This window comes from Megascapheus bottae, chromosome 23 (genome assembly GCF_031878675.1).
Source record: "Megascapheus bottae isolate mThoBot1 chromosome 23, mThoBot2.hap1, whole genome shotgun sequence".
NCBI classification, from domain to species: domain Eukaryota; kingdom Metazoa; phylum Chordata; class Mammalia; order Rodentia; family Geomyidae; genus Megascapheus; species Megascapheus bottae.
In genome coordinates this window covers 15,527,058-15,550,166 of record NC_143531.1, presented here as the reverse complement: position 1 = coordinate 15,550,166, position 23,109 = coordinate 15,527,058, and the positions used below count along the sequence as shown (strand labels likewise).

General features: G+C 35.5%; 1 protein-coding gene across 1 annotated transcript in view; it reads right to left on the bottom strand.

Moving 5' to 3' along the window:
- The window catches only part of Stpg2 (sperm tail PG-rich repeat containing 2), a 225,168-nt gene that overhangs the window by 160,179 nt on the left and 41,880 nt on the right, over positions 1-23,109 (bottom strand). Inside the window, exons 7-10 of the mRNA XM_090356573.1 lie at positions 19,400-19,507; positions 16,920-17,103; positions 12,674-12,834; positions 10,337-10,450 (exon numbers count right to left, since the gene is read on the bottom strand). Coding sequence (XP_090212699.1) covers positions 10,337-10,450; positions 12,674-12,834; positions 16,920-17,103; positions 19,400-19,507 — 567 coding nt within the window. The remainder of the gene's footprint in view (positions 1-10,336; positions 10,451-12,673; positions 12,835-16,919; positions 17,104-19,399; positions 19,508-23,109) is intronic.

Genomic DNA, 23,109 nt, shown 5'->3' with positions numbered 1-23,109 from the left:
AAAACCAAGATGGGGGGTGGAGGGGAGGGTAATGGGGACTAAGACATGTGAAAGGGTATCAATATATGTGAATTAATGCACCTTCTATCTGGCAAACATCATGTAACCCTTTTATTAATTACAATAAAAATATTTTAAAAAAATAATAATTTACAACATTGTAATCTATTTTGCTGTATAGTCACTTCCATTTTGTTCCACTTCTTAACTTCTTTACCCTTAGTAGTAACAGTATGTTCTTTTATCTAAATAAAATATAGAGGAGAGCCATTTTCTAAAGGTTCAGCTATTTTCTGTGAACAGTCTTTGACATGGAATTATAAACATATTTTATACCTCTTTGATCATATTGTACTATTTTAATAAATTTTTTCTCTATTCATAATTCCAAAAAAATAAAGGTTTATTTAACCAAGTAGGAGAGTGAAAAAATGAGTTATCTAAATGTCAAAAAATGTTATTTATGAAAATTAGAAACCTATTGCTTATTATTTAGCATTAAAGTTGCTTTAAGTATTACTTTTAGTCCTCTCTGAAAAGCAAATAATACATATTTATCTTACCTATTTTTATTCTCTTAAGAAAAAAAAATACCTTCCAAGATAGACAAAAAAAGATTTGCATGCACTCCATTACTTAGAAGTGTTTTTGAATGAAGAGAATGAATTTTGTGAATTGAGGTTAACTAGCTCTCTGGAGGAAGAATAAACAATAATCTAGCAATATTTCATTCAAACAAAGAGAACAATAAATTTAATTGCAAAGCCAAAGAATTGCTAAGTTCTATGAGGCCAAAGACTATAAGATCTGTTTTTTCACTACATCAGCCGTTCCCCAAGCTGGCTACTGGGTAAGTGATGGAGGCTTCCTCTGCCCAAGCTATATTCCCATCTCCATGGCAACCAGTCCCCTTCACTGCCAGAAATTATCCAAATAACTCCCACTCAGGTATTTACTTCCTTCAAAAATTTCCTGTGCCAAAAAAACTGATCACATTCTGCCATTATCTTTCTGTTATAAAACATGGAGTTATAGAATCAGATAGGCGCAAGCTTAGCCTCCCAACTAAGTCACTGACTAGCAAAAATTGCTGAGCCCTATGTGCCTACAGAAAAACAAAAAGAAACAAGAAACTTCAAAAAAAAAGAGGTGTGGTTAGAAGAATTAAATAAGAAAATACAACTGGTGGCAAGATAGATTATTGGTGCTTGGAGTTTTTCAGCTCTACTCCTCCTTGTGCAGAAGAGGAATATTACCTGGGCGATGAGACTCAAATCTATAACCAAATTTATGTTGCAGATATACTTTGCATATAGCTTCATATGCTAATTTTAGAGCACCTGCATTCTAACTGTGATTCAAGCCCATCAGGTCAGCTGTAGCAGTTTCCACTTGTGGCATTAGTCCAGCACTCAAAAGCTCCAAATTATTGGAACAGTTTTATTTTAGGATGCTCATGTTAAGAGTTAAGCAAAAAGCTCACACTTCATTTAAAACATTCTGTGCCTCAAATGTAGATTTACCTTTGAGCTATATTTTACAATAACTAGATTTTTTCTGGAGTTAGAGCAAATGAAGAATGTAAAAAAAACTAACATTTGAAACTCCTGGTTTGCATACATTACAGTTAGAAATAGCAGATACAAAACAGTGAGAAAAATCAAAACGTAGTTGCTAATACATCTGGCATCCACCTGGGCAGGTTGCAGACATAAATAACCTTCCAGGTCCTCACGAATAAAAGTGCTCACCCTTGGAATTATAACCATTTCAGACGTGGCAAAATAGTAACATTCCTATCACACAGAATTCAGAAAGCTGAGTAAAGAAATCAACAGTTTAAAACCAGCTTGAGTTACATAGGGAGACCCGTGTCAAAAAACACACAAAAATAAATTGTCATCATTTAATTATATAAGTAAAATAATTTGTCATCTTATGCAAATAAAAATAATTACCATGTAATCTTATTTTAATATTATTTGAAACCCTGTGTCTTCAAGAAAGATTTAACTAAAAACAAGATTACCTGGTGATATTTAATTCCAAGTTTGGCAATATTCCCAAGGATCAATAATTCTGGACCACACACTTAACATTACAGTAAAGGGACTTCATCATGTTACTAAATATAACAAATACCAGACGAATCAACAGGTTTCAGTTTTAAGACTTTCTAGTGCATAAGTGCCAAACCATTCTCTACAACCTGAAACTAAATCTGAAATTTAAGTCTGAATATTTTAAATTTAATAAGGAAATTTAATGAGTTGAAGAAAAAGTTTAACATTTACAATAATATTATTTTTAGGTTACTTCCTGATTTTGAGTGTTTATTTTAATCAGAAATAACAAAAATTATAATTGCAAATCCTAAGAATGCTAAAGCTCAAATCAAGGCTGTACTTTTAGAGTAAGGTACTAAAAATAAAATTTCCAAAACCTAACAGTTAAGAATGCAGATATACACATGTCAGAAAATCAAGTCTTTGAAATGATTTATCTGAATTGCATGAGCTTAAGAAAAATCTCTTTCTCTAGAGCTGTTTTCAGAATAATATTTGACTGAAGGAAAATTCTTATTCAGGTTAAATTAATGCTCACCATACACACCTAGAAATTCCTCTGAAAGCAAACACAATCCATGTGAGGAGTCCCTGTCACCCAATTAGAAACATCAAATAATGGTTTCCCCTTACTCCGTTATAGCTCAAAAATCAAATTAGAAAAGTAGGAAAAAGATAAAAATGCAAAATTCTGATATTTATTAAGGGCATAGAGCCTATCATTTTTAAAAATCCAATAAAGAACATCTAAAGCTCAGAAGCTTTATAAGAAAAATTTTAACAAGCATTTCAGGAGAACAATTCAATCTTAATTAAACAAACAAATCTCTCCCTATGAAGGAGGAAAGTATCTCATTTTTCTTAAGAATTCAACTCAGCTTTTACTCACACCTCTTTACAGATGGCGATAAGGAAGAACACCTGCCTTCTTTACCAATAATTTTTGTCCAACATTCCTCAATTACAGAATAATTTGTGACCACCATGCTTTTCTAGATGTTATTTCTGATCTGGAACTCATGTCATAGCAAAAGAAGTATAGTAATGGGCATGTGTCCACACAATAGGGAAGAGAGTTTCACACATCCACCATATTCAGACAGCACTAGATGAAAGAAATATCTCTCCTTAAAAAAGAAGGAAACAGAAGTCAGCATATAACTGCCACAATCAGCTGCACAATGCAATCAACCAGAACCTAATATACCTGGCTCATCCTACAGAGAAACCTGCCCAACCCCTCTGAGCTCCAGGAAGTCCTAATTATAGGCTCACTACTCAGGCCTGGCCTAGCCTCAAAACACAGTACGACAAAGAATTCAAAATGGCATCTTAAAGAAATACAGTGAGCTACATGGGCACATTGACAGTTAAACAAAAAGTCAGAGAAACAATAGTCAAATAAAAGTAGAAGTTCAACAAAAAGTTCACTTATTTGGTTTTTTAAATAAAGCCTCACAAGGGTCAAGCAGGCCCGTAACTCACTATGTTTTGCTCCTCCTAAATGTCCTCCTCATGCCCTGAAATATAGTTGTGTGCCACCATGCCAAGCTTCAATGTCTGTTCCTTATAAATTACCTAGTGTCAGATACTGTGTTATAAATAATAATCTACTACTTAGGTAACAAGAGCTATAAATTTTAAACTGCAATTTAATATGGAAGCAAAAAAATATTTAGATTGTCTCAGACTAATTTTTCCCAGAGATGAAGAAAATGATTGCTGAAAACATGTCTCCTCATTTTGGAGAGCTTTTGTACAAGCATTCCTTGTACAAATGATTTCTATATCTCATTAAACACAAGAAACATTTATTTGCAATGTTTTATACAAGTTTAAATGTGTGTAGAAAGATGTAACTATATGGTAACTATCTAAAGGCATGAAATGTAGTAGCTTTTACATTACTGCCTTTCAGCTCTAAACTGCGGCATTTACAAAGAGTTCTGCTTTGCTACACACTATTATTGCTAAGAACATATATCTTCAATATTCTCACTACAAAACAGAAAACAAATCTATGTAAAGTGTTGTGTCCTTGTTGGGCACTGCCACCAGGGGCTGCTAGAGAACATCCTCAAGGCTGGTGAAAGGCTGGACTTCCGCAGTCCCATCTGCTTCTTCAGTCCAGAATACTTTCCATCCATCTGCAGTTTTCTCAGTATGCTTCTGCTTTATATTTTTCTAATGTAATTATGTATATCCTATCAAACTTTTTAACATGAGTATATTCTCTCAGTATTTCTTTTTTGTTCCATATATTTTTATTGTAATTAATAGAAGGGTTACATTATGTTCATCAGATAGAAGGTGAATTACTTCACATACATTGATACCCTTTCTCATGTCTTGGTCCCCATTTCCCTCCCCCAACCCCGCCCTTCATCTTGTTTTCCCCCCTTCCCTATCCAATTTCAAATAACCAAATACGTATATATACAAATATATCAGATAACAAGGTGAACTACTGTAACAATTTGAGATAACCAAGGGACAGCAATAAGACTTCCTATCTTTGCATTTGTGCTTTCCTCTGAATTCTCTATCTGTATCACTTTATTTTTCTAGCAATGTTATTTTAACTCTATGAACCTGTGACTACTATGCTAGTAATTTTTTTCACATTTTTAAATATTTTAGGGTAAAATCTGTTGTGATGCAGTGGAACATTTATCTGTTTTTAAAAACTTCTGAACAGAAGACCCATTAGCATGTACTTTTTATACAATGATGAGCCATTAGCATGTACTTTTTATACAATGATGAGCACACAATTTCATATTCCAAATTGGTCCAAGGATGACTGTTAGTCTCATCAGTGACATATTTCTATACATGAATGAAGAATTGAAACTTTCTTAACAATTATAGGACATTGTGAGAAGATATAAATTCCCAAATAGTTAAATATACTGAGATAAAGTGACTCCTTATGAATATGTTCATCTTAAATTAAGGTAATTAGACACTTGAGCATTTCAAAATGTCATGTTTCATTAGTCATGGATTTTTTTTTATAAAGAGGGCCTAATTGTATTAATAACATCTTACGCCATGTGGAGAGGTGACATATATAGTTTCTTTGGTATCAAAGACCTTAAATGGTGAAGTTAAAGGTCTTGAGTAAAGATTTCAAAACTGTTTGAACAGATTGTCCTTCTTTTAACTCCCACTTGCGTGACTAAATAATGACTGGTTAACATAAGATACAGGAGTTGGATGCTCTCCATACATGACAAGTTAGATCTCAGATATTATTTAGAGCACAAATCATTTTAGGGTGTTCATTTGAAGTTACTATAACATTTTTAAAACTGGGAAGATTTCTCAACATACACTAAAGTGCAAAAACAAATGTTATCAACCTGAGAGTAATACAAAATCATTTCTTCATAAACGTACAATTAACCTCTGAGGTTTATATAAGGGAGATGCAATTAAGTAAAACACACACAATTAGAACACTGATCTAGAACCAGAGAATTCTGTTGCTTTTACAATTCCTATACAATGCACTGAGTACCACCAGGAATCAGGAAGCTGCTCCGCAAATCTGGATCATGAAAGTGCATCCTGCTCGCTCAGCAGTTGTCTTCACTCTTCCTCCCCACCAACAGCACTCAGATTTCTTATTTGCTTATGAAAACCATTTCATGAACGAGTGAAATTGGGAAAAATGAAAACCTGACAGACTTTAAAACAGAATGGAAGTACAGGATGTCTATCAGTCCATTTCGAACAGTTCTCTCACCAGGGTGTCAGAAAACAATTCCCTAAAACCTTTACCTTATATTGCTGTGCTTGTGGTAAGAAAATGCATCCTAACATTAGGTGTGTGCTACACCAATGGTTTAGGTGCATGATGAAATACGAACCACCAGGTAGCCAATCCACAGAACAAAAGCAAACTGCCAGAATCTAATCATTGCTACAAATATTTTGATGGCATAGGGTTGAGGTTATAGCTCAAGTAGTACTACCAAATATTCTAGTGGGAAGGTAAAGAAAGGAGGAGGGTAGTAGAACAATTTATATAGCAGTGTTGATAATTATGACATGGCGCAGTTGAAATCTATCTCTAACTATCTTCAAGGTCCTGATGGTGTAAGCTGAAGACCCAAAGGATCTTTATTTTGAACTCCTAAAACGTATAATCAATTTACCCATGACCCCTCTTCATAGGTCTGAACCCTCACTCTACACAACACTCAGCTCTCAAAGTTTTAAAGTTTCATTTCTAACCCATATATTCTGTTCCTCAGCCTAAAGAGGATAGCACCGTTGTGTTAACATTTCCCTAAAACCACAATGTTCCTGCAGCCTTTCCAGTTCTCTAAGATCCGTTTTTCCTTATATTACTTTATTTCAAAAATAACTCATAACCTTGTGAGTAAATATGACATTTTGTTGTGGATACAGACTTTGTTTTGACTTTGCTTACTGTTTAACAATAGCTAATCAAATCAGAAGTAGGCACCCATAGCCAACTTCTGCTTCAAGAACACTTAGAAGTAAGCATTTGTAATTAGCAAACACTTTCACTCTTTGTACAAAGGCCGATGATAAAGCCTTCCAACACACATCTCTTGTCTTTGAAATGAGCTAGCCACGTTTCTTATCCAACCCTTGGACAATCTTATTCTGTGAGACAAAGTGTCAAGTTAGAATAGAAACTAAACAAACTGATCTGCTCCAACTCCCTTCTGGTTCTATTCTGATAGAAATTCCTTCAAGAGGAATTGGATCAATGGGGATTTTGTTGGAAGAGAATTGTTTGTCTGTTCTTCATATTCACCACTGCATGTTTAATATAAGGATTAAGACTCAGGGAGATTTTTGTCTTTTTCTTTTTTTATTTGTGTGTGTGTGTGTGTGTGTGTGTGTGTGTGTGTGTGTGTGTGTGTCCCTTTGGGCACAGACAAGTATACCAATCCTAAGGCTTGAACTCAGGGCCTGGGCACTGTTCCTAAGATTTTTTTTTTTGCCAGTTGTGTGGCTTGAACTCAGGGCCCGAGCACTGTTCTTGGACTTTTTTCAAGATTAGAGCTTTTCCAGGCCCTGTTCCTGAGCTTTTATTGTTAAGGCTAGCCTTGACCACTTGAGCCATTGCTCAACTCAGGATGGTTTTTTTTGTTTGGGTTTTTTTTTTAATAGTTTGTAGGAGAGAGTCTCTCACAGACTTTCTTGCCCATGCTGGCTCAAAATGAGATCCTAAGATCTCAGACTGCTAAATTACTAGGATTATAAGGTATCATTTCTACTACCACCACACACACACACACACACACACACACACACACACACACACACACACGGGGGGGGGAGGGGGAGAGAGAGAGAGAGGGAGGGAGAGGGAGAGAGAGAAAAACTGTTAAATAAACATCTGTTAAATTTTTTACAATAAAATGAGAACTTTTGCACATATGTTGCCATTCAATCTCTTCGTTTGTTATTTTATTGTTACTGGTCTCTAATATTTAAATTATGCTCTATTTAGTGAAATACTTTGAGATTTGTAGTAAGCTGGCTGTGATTATCATTGTTATTCCCTATTACACCAAATAGTATGACTAAAGGCAAAGAGATAAATAAAATTCTGTCATCAAATTCCCATCCTTTGTATCAGTGGGCAAGAAGTAATGTATCTACTATCTGACGATTGTAACTATAACCCCTCTATACATTACCCTGACAATAAAAGGAAAAATAAACTCCTACCCCTTAAGAATGGCTGAAGTATAAGCTTCAATACATACTTCAGTAATGGGCTTTTGTTCTTCATTAATTTTCTATTCTCTTTACTTTAGTTCCCCTAAGTTTTACTAATAAAGGCACTAAACTTACTGAGCTCTTGCATGCTCAGCTAAAAATATTTTTAGTCAATTAATTAATATTTTAGGTGCATATACAATTCTATATACAAAACCATTTCCTCAGAAATCTAAGAACATATTACTCCATCATCTCCAGGCCTAAATACGTTGCTAACACTGCTAAGCAAGTAGCTGATATCCATTACTTTTATATCTCCACAAACAAATGACTCATGTGTTTACTCAACCTGAATAATGGCCTATTTTTCACATCAAATACTCTATGTCTTGCGTTCTGCTTCTAGTCTGCCTAATAAACATACCTGTTTGCATCCATCCTCCATTTATCCTATTTGTAATACTTTTATCTTTTTATTCAACTAATGCTGATACTTACAAAATTTTAAAAAGAAAAGTATTTCACAGAGACCTTGTAAAATAAAGGTGTACATGTTGCTTCTTTCTGTGGAACCAGAAGTCTGAGCAGTGTTTCTAATGTGAAAACATTTGGAAAATTAAAGTACATATTCTTTAAGATATCATGTACATATTCATTTACATAATACCTACGAGACAAACTTCCTAATACCCTTATTCAAAGTGTAAATTATAAAAATATTACATTACTTCATACATTTGAGGGATTATTTAAATTTTAGTTTGATATTAAAATCTGTTTTCATTAAATATATAGTAAACATCCACCTGTTTGAAGGGTCTTATGGTTTCCAAAAGGAATTTAAAATAAAGGGAAAAGGCCGGGAGTTTGGCCTAGTGGTTAAAGTGCTTGCCTAGCATGCATGAAGACCCGGGTTCGATTCCTCGGTACCACATACATAGAAAAAAGCTGGAAGTGGTGCTGAGGCTCAAGTGGTAGAGCTCTAGCCTTGAGAAAGTCCAAGGACAGTGCTCAGGCCCTGAGCTCAAGCCCAGGACTGGCAAAAAATAAAATAAAATAAAATAAAATAAAGGGAAAATAAAAAAGGACAAAGCAATTAAACTCTCTCTTTAGAACAGACCTACACTTTCTTTTCCAACTACAGACAAAGTATATACACACACTTTCTTGCCCCGTAGTACTTTTAAATCCAGTCTGGTCTAAAAATATGTTTATTGGAAAAATATTACCCTTAGTATATTTGGTCTAAAATGAATTATGATGTGTGTATAGTAATGAAGTATCAAACAAATAAAACCCAGCCCTAAAATATCCTAAGATAAAGAAATGACCTATTAGAAGGCACATTTATTAACAATTACTGAAAATATATTACATGTCAAGAACACTGATAGATAATTTTAAGCAAATGTCTTTTGTTTATTTTGTGGTACTTGGATCTGAACTCAAGACCTCAGACTTGCTGGGAAGATGTCCAACTACTGAGATACACCTCCATCCCTGTTTTCACTGGTTATCTTTGAGACAGGGTCCCGTTTCCTGTCAAGGCATACATCTTAGCATGATCCACCAGCTCCTAATTTTGAAACCAATCTGCTTTGTTTTCAATTTACTCAATATAAGCTAATAATAAAATGTCTTTGTTACCTTTAAATCAGATATCAATACAGGTTAAAGTAGAGGCTTATAGCACTGAAATACATCACTAAGGAATCCTGAGTTTTAAGACAGATGCACATTAAAAAGAAAAAAATTATACTATGAATAAATTGAGTTGAAGCTAAAGTTGAATCTTCTATTCCCAATTCAATACAGTAAGTTCAACTGTTTTTGGTTTTTTTTTTTTGTTTGGTTGGGGTTTTTTTGCCAGTCCAGGGGCTTGAACTTAGGGCCTGGGCACTGTCCTTGAGCTTTCTCAAGGCTAGCACTTTACCTTTTGAGACATAACATTACTTCCAGCTTTTTCTGTGTATGTGGTACTGAGGTATCTAACCCAAGGCTTTATGCATCCTAGGCGACCACTCTACCACTGGGCCATACCTGGACCTAGTTCAGCTTTCATGTGTGTCCCGAGAATGAATATGTGTGACAAAATGGGAAGATTCAAGTAACCACTTTCATTAGGCAATGCTGGACTTTTGTTTAGGTTCAAGAATTTTGTTCCATTTTAAAAATATGGAAGTATTAGATTAGCTAAAGGCTGTATACAGAGCCGGGCAAGGTTGCTCACTCCTGTAATTTTAGCTACTCTTCGAGGCTGAGATCTGAGGATCAAGGTTCAAAGCCAGCCTAGGCACTAAAGACCTTGAGACACAAAAGAACCTGAGACTCTTATCTCCAATTAACCCCTCTGAAAACGGGAAGTGAGGCTTGGCTCAAAGGGTAGAGTGGTAGCCTTGAGCTGAAGAGCTCAGGGACAGTGCCCAGGCTGAGTTCAAGCCCCATGACCCACAAAAAAAAAAAAAAAAAAAAGACTGTACACAGGCTACTCAAGTACCTCTCAGATCCCACACTTCAGGTTAATTAGATTATGAATGGATTTGATAATGTCTTCTTACCTTATGTACCACATTGCTGGTTTTCTTTTTTGTTCTTGACAAGTAAACAGCATAGTTGTTTTTCAAGTGAGGTAATTCTTCTGGAGTTGTAGAAATTGATGAATTCCAACCTCTCTGTTGAAAGGAAGGATTTTAAAAGTATTAAAAACTTTGTTAAAGGACAATTCTTATAGGGTGATTGAGTATTCATTATAAGTAATATTCCTGGGAAAAATAATTCAGTCTTGTTTTATTTGTTTGCCTGTTCATTTATAGAGGAAGTTATAAATGAAAAATCCTCATGTTAAAAAAAAAAAAAACTTTATTTTTGAGTTGGACACCGGTGGTTAACATCTGTAAATCCTAGCTACTCAAGAGGCTGAGATCTGAAGATTGAAGTTCAAGGCCAGCCCAGGCAGAAAAGTCCCTTCGACTATTATCTCCAATTAATTATTCAAAAACCAAAAGTGGTGCTATAGCTCAAGTAGAGCACTGCCTTGAGCACAAAATGTTCAGGGACAGCACTCAGGCCCTCCCTGAGTTCAAGCCTACAATTGACAAAAAAAAAGAAAAAAAATCTTTATTTTATAAATGCATGTAAGATAAGTTCACAGCTAAGCACACACAAATGTTGCTCATTCATTAGAAATAGACACATGCTCAGAAAGATTTTAACATTTACAAAGAATATTGACTTATAAAACCTAATAAAGTAGAAGCAGTTGGCTATTTGAAATCTAAAGTAAGGTTGGTGGATTTTATAGATGTATTAGGCACACTGAAGGTACAATGTCATAAAACTCACTCATCAATTCTGCTTGTATTTTATAATCAATAGGCTGAAATCTCAATATGTATAAAGTATGTGCTCAATTATATGTTATTTTTTAATCATTATTAATACATAAAATAAAATCCCTGGGCACCAGTGCCTCACCCCTGTAACCCTAGCTGTGCAGGAGGCTGAGATCTGAGGATTGTGGTTCCAGGTCAGCCCAGGTAAGAAAGTCCATGAGACTCTTTACCTCCAGCTAACTACTAAAAGAACTGTGGCTCAAGTGGAAAATGCTAGCCTTGAGCAGAAAAGCACAGGGACAGCACACAGGCCCTGAGTTTAAGCACCAGGACCAGAAACAATAATACAAACACACATAAAATCTAGTAGCCATAACTTGACTTAACAATGTGGAAATTTTTCACTAATATATTTTTCTAAGCAAAATGAACACTTAGACATAATTTCATTGACAGCATAAAATAAAGAGACTAACAGAGGCCAGCAATCTAAAATTTTAATTTGCAATTAATCCTTGTGATATTGTACTCTTCTTGAGTACAATATGTAATTTATTTATTTGCATGCATTTAATAATTTAGATTGTATAAATGACAGCACCACACTTTGCTGATACAAAGGGGTAAGGATTTATATTCCCTCTTTCATACACTTCACTTTTATTTCATTTTATTGATAGCTGCTGTTCCAAAATCTGACACATACTAGAAAATTGCTGTGAGCTTTCCTACTTTCTTAATTTTAATTAACTAAAAAAAAAAAAGATAATGCTCCACAAGTTCTAGCTATCTCATGACACTACATGCTTCTCTACCCCTAATGCTGAAGCTGGCATTCTTCACCTTTCCCCAGGATGGTATTTCTTTTTGGGGGGGGTGGCGGGGGAGAGGTACAGTCCTGGGCCTTGAAATCAGGGTCTGAGCACTGTCCTTGGGCTTTCTCAAGGCTGGAGCTCTATCACTTGAGCCACAGTACCACTTCCAGCTTTTTTTCTACGTACTGAGGAATCCAACCCAGGTCTTCACACATGCTAGGCAAGCACTCTACTACTAGGCCAAACTCCTGGCCACAGGATAGTATTTCTACCCAGTAGTTCAAAAGAAAGTATGTAGATTCCATCAACTTCCAAATAGAATTATCACAATTACATCATGTAAAAATGCAAGAGCCTTGAAATACAGAGCATACGAGCCAGCATTGTTATTGTATCATTTCCAGATTGTGAACCTAAGAAATAATTTACTAGCAGTGGTTCATTCTTCTTACACTTTCTCATATCTCCATCAAATATCTTTATTTGTTGGGTCAAATTTACAGGCTTTTACCATTCTGCTTATCCTGAGAGAACACATGCCCAGTGTACACTTTTTTCAAGTGTTATATTTTACATCTCTAGAACTTTAATTTGTTCAATCTTTCTCCTGATTTTCCTAAACTATTGAATGTAGTCACAATAACTATCACATCTTTGTCTACCAATTCTGTTTGCACATGCAACTTTAAAAGAACCCTATGAGCTTGGCATTGTATAAAAGAATATTTTGTTGCTATTAGCATATTACCTGGTAATCTGAAGGCCCAGGTGTATTTCTAGCTTCTTTTGGAATCTCAAAAAAGCTTCGAGGAGTAGAAGAACCAAATGCACATTTGCTTTGTTTGTTCATGCAGAGATTTTTAATGTTGTCAATTATATTGTTGTGTAGGATATTATAAAACCCTGGACCTAAAATTGTAAAGAACATTATATATTAAAATAAACATGGTTTTAATTCCTTTTGTGGACTCAATAGTTGGTTGGATTTTTTTAAAGAAAAAGTACTCATATTTAGCAAGTCCCCATGTCAACCAATAAGCCAAGAATAATAGTAGGCACCTGTCATACCAGATATACAGGAAGAGATAAAGAGGAGGATTGTGGTTCAAGCTGAGCCAGATATAAATATGAGACCCTATTTGAAAAATAATGAAAATGGAAAAGCCTAAGGCTGTAGCTTAAGAGGTAAAGCACCTGCCTAGTAAACATAAGACCCTGAGTATAAACCCTAGCATAAATAAACACATAAATACATCTATACATATACAAATATATAATTATAGGCCATGTCTATAATCCTTTATACTCAGGAGGCTTAGACCTGAAGCTTTTGGTTTAAAGCTCAGCCTGGACAAGAAAGTCCATGAGACTCTTTCATCTAATCATCTATCAAAATAATCTGAAAGTGAAGTTGTGGCTCAAGTAGTAGAGCTCTAGCCTTTGGGCAAAGAAGTTTAGGAACAGTGCTCAGGCCCAGAGTTCAAGTCCTAAGAACAGCACAAAAATATAAATAAATAAATAATAAATAACTTCTATCCTGTTTAGTATTTACTGAGTCAGTATACAAAACAAATACTTGACTTAAATATGTGACTTATTTGAATTAAGTTTTTCTAAAAAAAAAACCCAACATGTAAATAGTACTATCCACTGCATGAAATACAATACTACTAAAAAGAAATACTAATGTTCTGTGGATTCCACTAAATTAGCTCCACAATTTAATTGCTAGAAAACTTCATTTAAAGCTCACTGTTCTTCTGTGCCTTCAGTTCTTCAACTAAAAATCACAGGAACTGATTCAATCAGCATTCCACAGAGCATAGTTTATGGACTGCTGCCTGTGTAAGAAGATTCTGAAAGATGAGGAAAACATGTAACTACATGCAAACTGACCTTTTCACCACCCATGTTGTAACCTAACGGCAAAGATGTGTCATTCCAATGTTTCTTCCTCTGATAAGATTTAGGAATAATATATAGAAATTGTAATCTAAAAAAATTGAGCCATTCTGTCATGTATCACTGTTTCTTTTCTGGCACAAGAGTACAATGCAACACTTTTCATGTAAGTTTAAGTACATGCTCACTTCAGAACTAGGGACTCCCATGCAAATACATGTCTGGCACTACCTCTAACTTTCTTTTCTAAAAAGCCATTCTGAATACATGATTCATTCATACAAGTCTCTCATATTAGTTCTTTGATTATTAAATGGGAAAAATGCACAAGAATCTGTTCAAATCTGCTATGGGAGAATTAGGAGGATGGGGAGGATCTAACAGTAACTTGTAACTGCTCATTAGGTGAGCAGCTTTGCTCTATGGTTGGCTGATAAGTTAATTCATTAGTGTCCCCTAATTGCTACTTAGAAACATTTTTTACATGAGAGCTATAAATTTTAATCTTCAAACTATGTAAGATTCCAAATTCTACTTTCAAATTCTTTTTAATTAAACTTATCCTGCAGAAACAAATAATAGATTTAAAAATTGTAAGTTACCCAGTGGGAAATTTCTAATATATTGGACCACCAAATTGAGAGACTTGATCTTTAAGGAATTAAGTTGCTTACAACTTTGTCTCAGTAATGTTACGTTACTTCTACTGCAGGCACTGGTCAAGAAAGCCACCAAGGCCAAACATCAGAAGTTGAGTGAGACTCAACCTCACAATCAAATGTTTAGCCAATAGTTGTTCCAGGATTAGAGTATTACTACAACAACACTCTAAAATTTATAGCAAGAACATTGGAATCAGGGAATGAACTGAAAGCACACACAACATCAACAATTAGTCCAATCATCTTATAGGGACTACTGGTAATGACTTGAGACAAACAAATGCCATCAGAACGTGGAAACACACCCACTTTTATTATGTCACACAGAAATTTTCACTAAACTAATGCTGGAAGTAATACAGAATATACCTATTGAGCTGCCAAAATCTAAGAAAATTTCCACACTGAATGTAAAGTGTTAAAGATTGTTTTATCTATATGGCAAAAAGTATTCATAGAAAGAAATTATTTTAAAACAGTCACTTGCAAGGATAAAGAAAATTACAGAAAGAACTGTTTTCTGGATTTAAAAACTATTTTTCATTCCAGTGTATCCATAACTATTAATTAATTAAAACCTCTGGATGTGAAGAGACAAAGGACAAAGGAAAAAGGCAAGACTTGTCCCTAAGCGCTTTTGTTAATTTTTTTCAGAAACATTTAGGATAGTGTTTCACAAGAAAATAAAAATTACTATTTTAATTAATCTTATAATCCAAGTAGTTGTACAAAGGAGTTATCATTCAATGAATCAGTTTACAAGCACAGTGTTATTTTTTTAAATTCTATTGTAGGGTTAGCTACATGCATCAGGTAGTAGGTGCATTAATTCTCACACACTGATACACCTTCTCATGTTTTTGTCCCCGTTTCCCTCCCCTCACACTCTTCCAATCATCTCATTTCCCCCCTTCCCTTCCCTATTTCAAATAAACAAATAAACATATATACAATGTACCAGGTAACAAAGTCAGATACAGTAACCACATGAGATTAACCATAGTGGAAAAAAGAGAAGCGAAATAATATACTACATTAAGAACAACAATCACACAAGCTAAAGCTCTTATTTCCATATCCTAGAGATCCTTTCAATTTACTCTCATCCTATATGACCTTATGTACCTAGGTTTACAATGCATCTTAATTGATGTCAATACAAATTATTTCATCCCTGGCTTCCTTTCCTTCTTTTCTTTTACTCCCCCTCCACTGGTCTCCCTGGGTTCCCCTGGCACTGGTAATAATCAGCTTCCAGTAGGTTGTGATAATAAACTCTAATGTTCAGTACTAGAACTATAGGAGACTAGATAGCTTCTTGAATTAAACATGGGGTCTTTTAAGAGTTCTAGGGTCGAAAATCCTAGACACTTTTCATCAGGATGTTATTGAGCCTAAGAATTAAAGGAGGTTACAACCAGTAGATCTAAAGGTTATTCAAATTAAGAGGTTTTCTAAGAAGAAAATGTCACTGTGGCTTTTATCTAAACTAACACAAAATTGGGCTCTGGTGGCTCACACCTGTAATCCTAGCTACTAAGGAGACTGAGTTCTAAGGACAGACATTCAAACCCAGCCTGGGCAGAACAGTCCCATGAGATTTATGTGGCTCCAGTGGTAGAATGCCAGCTTTGAATACAAAGAGGCTCAGGGACAGCACCCAGACCCTTAGTTCAAATCCCTCAACTGACAAAAAAAAAGAATAAAAATTTTTAAATAAATTGATAAGAAACTCTAAACATTGTCATCAATAATTTTACCAAGCTGAGACAAAAGGAACAGCAACAGTACAAAAATGAAAATGAGCTTATAGCCCTCCTCAATCTACAGGTAAGAAGCTGAATTCAAACTGCAGAATTTCAAAAAAAAAAAAAAAAGCTACGTAACAAGTCAAAATTAGGACCTTACTGAAACAGTACCTTAAACTTTATTTTTATGTTTACTGCATAGTTAATGTTTTAAAGAAAATTTGTCTTAAAATAATATCACAAATCAAAAGGTTTAAAAAATATATGTTCTCCAAGGCCAAGCTAGCCATTTTATTAGTTGCAGATGTAATATACTCAATAGTAAAATATTTAAGTGCAAAAAAAGAAAATACATTCTCATAATTGACTAATCCTAGCTACTCAGAAAGCTGAAATCTGAAGATCACAGTTTGAATCCACGCCATCAGGGAAAGGAAAGGTCTGGGAGACTCTTATCTCCAATTAACCATTAAAGAAAAAAGCTGGAAGTAGAGCTGTGACTCAAGGGGTAGAATACAAGCCTTCTGAGACAGCACTCAGGCCTAGAATTCAAGTACCATTACCAGAGCACACGCACACACACATGCACGCACACACACACACACCACATTCTGGCACATACAGCTTAAGAATATTAAAACATATAAAAATAGGAATAGAAATGTGTGAATTAATTGCCTACCTGGTACCTCCTCTTTCTTGCCAATTTGTGTGAATCGAGCAGCACTTTGACCAAATGGGGTACTTTTCACTGGTGTGCTTTTCACTGGTGTCCTCACTTGTGGTTTTTTTGAAGACTTGAGAATCGTTTGAGTTTCATTATATGCACCAGGGGCAGGGGTGACTGATTTGATAGGTACAAATCTCTAGAGAAGAATAAGAAAATGTGAAGAGAGAATGATAATACATCACAAGAGTCTAAATGTTAGACATTCTGGGAGTTGTTGGGCTCTAGTGGTTTAGAAGAATGAAATCTGAGGATTATGGTTCCAAACCAGCCCAAAAAGGAAATCTGAAAGATTTTATGTCCAAGTAAGCAGAAAAATGGCGGTAGCTCAAGTGATAAAGTGTCAGCCTTGAACAGAAAAGCTCCAGGACAGTGCCAAAGCTCTAGAGTTCAAGCCCCAAGACCAACACACACATATGTACATACACACATCAAGAAGTTATATGTACGTTTCCTATTTTCCATTCTTTTATACACAAAAGGTAGTATCACTCTTCTGAACTTCATACAATAGGTGAATATTAACATTACCCAAAAAACCTGATTTATTACTAGAAGCAGTAAAAATCAACTCCCTAAATGTTTGCCTAAAAATCATCTTATTGAGATGCCAGGAATGATGTTGAAAATGATGGTTCTGAACCCTAACTAGATCATTTGAGGAGTTAAATAATCTACTGAGACCTATTCAGTTAAGTAATCTACCAACATCTATTGATCCCACACCTATTGAACCAATCCCTAAGAGGAAAAAAATTATAGGGCAAATTAGAATCTGGGTGTACAAATAAGTTTTTTTTAAATTCCCTTAGATAATTCTAATGTGTGTCTGGTACTGACAAGTATTGTCATGAACAAAATATTATGTTTTGAAATTTTTAAATTAGTAGTTCAAGCTATAAAGCAAGTCAATACATTTAGATTAACATAAATAAAAACCATGCAGCTCCTGAAATCAATAATTACCCTATCCCTCTTTCAATAAACTGGAAATTCTGTGTTCTAAGTCTATCTCTTTAGTTGTATTACTCCTTTTTCGATCACAACCATTAACATATCTGTTCGTATGCAACTGAACACTAATACCCTTGATCCAGTGCCTATGCCTATTTCAAGCTTTCTATACCTTTGACCTCAGAACCATTACTTATTCACTTCATCACCACTTTCAATAAAACCAACATCTTCCCTCCTCTCAGATGTTTATTAACATACATTAATTGTACAAAGGAGTTTTATTATGCTATTTCCATACATGCATAAAATGTACTGTGATTATATACACCACTATATTGCCATTTCTTACCCCTACTCGCTTTCTCATTTTTCAATTTTAATGAATTTTATGACTCTATTTTCATACATGTGTGTAATGTACACAAATCCAATTCTTTTTCATTTCTGAAACAATATTAAAAATGGGATTGGTACTTTGTGATATAAAATTAGGTCTGTATATCAGATGAGCATAAATAACATAAAATATGATTTAGTTGTGAAACTGTATTTAAAGCATTCAAGGGCTTGCAATGCACTCGCATGTGCACATGTACACACACACACACACACAAATCCTATCCTCTACACATCCATCCATCCATCTTGTGCACTGCTTTAAATACCATTAAGCTGATCAAGGCAGAAACCTAGTATCCATTTCTGACTCTTCTCAGTCCCTTGTGATAGCATCTAGCCCATTAAAAAGTAATCTTAATTATATCTACAAAGTATACTTGCAGAACATGTCTCCAAGGAGGTGTCCCTTAGGTATAATGAAACTAAAGTAGTCATCTGTAGTCACCTGAAGGTTAATAACTTTTCCAAGTTAAATAAAATAACCAGAGATATACATAGCACTTGTGGATAAATATCACAACTATCCGGAGATTGCAGCATTGTAACCATTGGCCAGTCCTTTAAACTGTCTTACCTTAAAAATGTTTAAACTCCTTCAAGTTCCTAACTATGTTCCATGGAAATAGTTTCATAATCTCCATGAACTCCAGCATCCCTGAGGAAGGTGGCAGTGAGAGCTGTAGAGCTGACCTATTGCAGCCTCTGTGGGCCACCTTGAAAAACTTCTCTAAAAGATACTTAACCCTCTACAACAAGGCAGAGTGAACTTTAAAATTCAGTCTGAATTTGACATTCCCCTTCATCTGAACTAAATGTTCACATATGCCAATTTGGTTAAAAGAAAATGTTTAATAGATGGTACAAATGCAAATATTCACCCATGTTATTGCTGATATTCTAACTTTATTTCATTTCACTCACATTTTTGGCAATATGTTTTTTCCAGGCCATCTCCATTCTAATTTTCATCTCCATTTCTAATTTTCCTTTTATAATCCTCTTAAACACCATTGGCTTTGTAGCTGGCCTCATATTATGCCTATTAAGATTCTCTATATGAAAATGGCTAAAACCATTACCTGGGATTGAGAAAGAAAAGCAGGGGACCCATAATTTACATTCAGTGCTGTACTTTCAGTCTTCTGAAATTGACTTTTAATTTCATATTTTCCAGGCCCTGGTACTCCCTAAATTACAGAGAGAAAGAAGTACATGTTCTCATTAGGAAACAATATATAGCTCATAGGGGAAGAGATGGCTAAACATCTGAACAAAATCTATAGGGTTTTTAAAGAAAATTTCTATATGATATTAAGAAAGCATTTCATTAAAAGCCAAACCAGAGTAAACTTTAAAGAAAATTTTATTTTCTTTAGCAAATAGCTCTTGAACCTGAGAACACACTACCTGAATCTTTGCTGCCATCTATTGGTGAGCTCAGAAATAAATTACCCAATTCTTCACATGATGAAAAAATAGACAATTTTTGTAGTTCTATGCAAGAGTACACATCTATCTTTTTTTATTACAAAAAAGTATAGACTGTCTGTCCTGGGATGCCACAAAAATAAATAAATAAGTGTATTTTCCTTTCAAATTTTCATTAATAAACTACCTTCCTAATGTTTTCAAAAAATTAAAATTCAGGAAATATTTTCATTAACTACAAATACAAATACTAAATGTAAGACACTAGGCCTAGTTAGGTTATGTTTCATGGGTATAATCATTAACTACAGCTACTAAATGTAAGACACTAGGCCTAGATAAGTTATGTTTCATGGGTATAAGCCATTGGTACCAGGTCATTCTTTTTACAGCTATTTAGAGAATTATCTAATGTGTCAGTCATAGACTAGGTTATTGGAAAGAACTCTGCCCTTCTGAAAAGTTTTGCAGTTGAAAAGACAAATAATGAATCAGATTATCAAATCACAGTCATGAAGGATACAAATTGCTAAACAGAAAACAATAGCAGAGGACAGGGTAGGAAAACTATTAATATTGAAATCTAAACACAAAAAGCAGCTTAACTTGTAAGGAAGGATGAAATAGCATTCCTAGTTTAGATGCATATGCAAAGGCCATGTGTATCAACTTTCCTAGTAGAATTACAAGCATATATCAAGTCTCTAAGGAAATTTTCTAGCAAGGATTGGCTTGGCCAGGTCATATGACAATTTTATATTTAACTATTTCAACAGCCATCAACTTACTTTTGATAGAGGCATGATATCTTGGATCCAACACCTATGTAAATTGGAATGACATTTCTAGTATCTACACATTCTCACCTTTGTTTTTAATTATTATAGTTTCCTGGTACAGTTTCAATATTACATGTCTCCCCAAAACTCATTTGTTAAAAGCTTAGTCACCCATTAAATGTCCCCCACCAGTTCATATATTAAAAACTGGATTCCCAGCTGACAGGCAATTGCATCACAAGGATGCTGAATCCCTTGAAAGGAAAATAAGACATAGTCATAAAAACATGTAAATATGCAAACATGTAAATACTTTAAATAAATCACCTCAAACCCCAAATGAAAACAGCCAAGAGATCAAACCGAACCTACTCAGTAAACTAGCTGATCCCAGTGGACTCAGAGAATCATTATGTTGTGATAGTTCATTTCAGAAGGCTTGAAATCATCATGAATGATTTTGCTAAATCACGTACAAGATACTAATCACTGGTTGAAGGATTAACAATCTTGCTTGTAATTATGGGCCCAGTGAGTTTTGGAGTGGTTTGTATCCATTTGTAAGCACTGTTAATTGACAACTGAGAAATTGATTTTTTTGTACATGGTCTCTGGAAGACACAAAGAAGGGTTCTACTGTGCTCCTTTTGTAACAACACATGGCCAAGAGAGTCCATTTGGTATTCATGTACATGTTAGAGAATACTAATAAACCAAAGAGAAGATACAAATCACAGTTCCCTTATGATTTCAATTTCAGGCTTTCATCATGGAGAACAGCCTTTACTTTAAAGCTGTTGTTATTTGTATTCTTTGTCTTCAGTGAGCTTTAGGAATTGTCACTTTGCTTTAGTAACTGAGCCCTGTCTACCACTGTTAGCACCATCACGAAAATTAATGTATTGTTGTTGTTCTAATGCAATACATTTTGGGGTCATTGACTAAGCAGCAACAAGTAACTAGAACTATAGCTTGTTAGGTCCAACTGGAAGAAATGACTTCTTCCCTTGGCTCTCTCCCCCTGAAGCCTGGAAATCCCTGCCCAGCACCTGTAACCCTGGCAACTGGCATGCCTGGGGGCAGTGGGAGGTCCCCACTGAGGTATTTCCCCATCCTCTGAGATCACATCCACTTCCACTGTGTCTATATAATCCCTATATAATCTCTCTCTTCCCGCCCTAAGCTCTCTTGCTCAAACAACTCCATCTTGGGCGGCAGGAGTTTGCTCTTTCTTCATGCAATAAACCCTCTTCTCCTGAACTGCTTGGAGTTTCCTTTCAACAGACCTTACATAGCTAACATTTACTAAACACGTATTAGCCAAGCAGAAATTTCCATTCATGGGTTAAAAAAAAAAAGTAGGACATGAAAAAGCTGAACATAGCTTATACAGTGACTGGGCCAGATAGTATTGGTCAGTAGCCCAATCCCAATTGCCAACTTCCCTTTTCCAGCCATGGATGCTGTTCTAATCAGTCCTGGCAAATGAACATAAACAGTGTCAGAGAAATTAGAAGCCAGAGCATGGCTAGGAGAAAGGGTACTTAAAACATCAAAGTTATGCTATTATATGCACAATAAAACACAGAGACCTGCTTGCAGAAGTCACACAGGGGAAGCGATGGGATTGAAGACACACACAGAAAGTGATGGGTAACTGAAGGGAGGAGTCACAGTGTTTAAAATCAAATGTAGGGTAGAGAGTGTGACCTAGTGATAGAGTACTTGCCTAGTAGCACAAAGCCCTAGGTTCAATTCTTTGGTGTCATATTCATAGAAAAAGCTGAAAGTGGGGCTATGGCTCAAGTGGTAGAGTGCTAGCCTTGAGAAAGCTCCAAGACAGTGTCCAGGCCCTAAAGTCTAAGCCCCAGGGCTGGCAAAATTAAAATGTACTCATTACCTTACTTATATAACTGTACACCACCCCCCCTCACTCATCACCTTCTCCGTAAGGAAGGAAGGGAAGGAAGGAGGGAGGGAGGGGAGAGAGAGGGAAGGAGGGAAGGAAGGAAGGAAGGAAGGAAGGAAGGAAGGAAGGAAGGAAGGAAGGAAGGAAGGAAGGAAGGAAGGGAGAGAGAGAGAAAGGGAGGGGGAAGGGAGGGAGGGAGAGAGAAAGGGAGGGGGAAGGGAGGGAGGGAGGGAGAAAGGGAGGGGGAAGGAAGGAAGGAAGGAAGGAAGGAAGGAAGGAAGGAAGGAAGGAAGGAAGGAAGGAAGGAAAGGAGGAAGGGAGGAAGGAAAGGAGGAAGGGAGGAAGGAAGGAAGGAAAGGAGGAAGGGAGGGAGGGAGGGAGGGAGGAATATGGAAGGGGTAGGTAGCACCTGAAACCATGAAACTAGATGTGATTTCTAGGAAAATTACATGGAGAAAGGTAAGAAAAGGGGCTAATATTATGTGGTATTTGTATGAGTCTCAGTTATCACATTTGTAATAACTGTTTTCATTTAAAATGAAATATATTTTAAATGTATGTCTCAGATTCCGTTACTGCTCTGACTGTATCCTCATGATTGACTGAACAAAATAATACATGATCTGGGACTATAGAACATGTGTCTGTCCACATCTGTTTGCATCATTGTAAT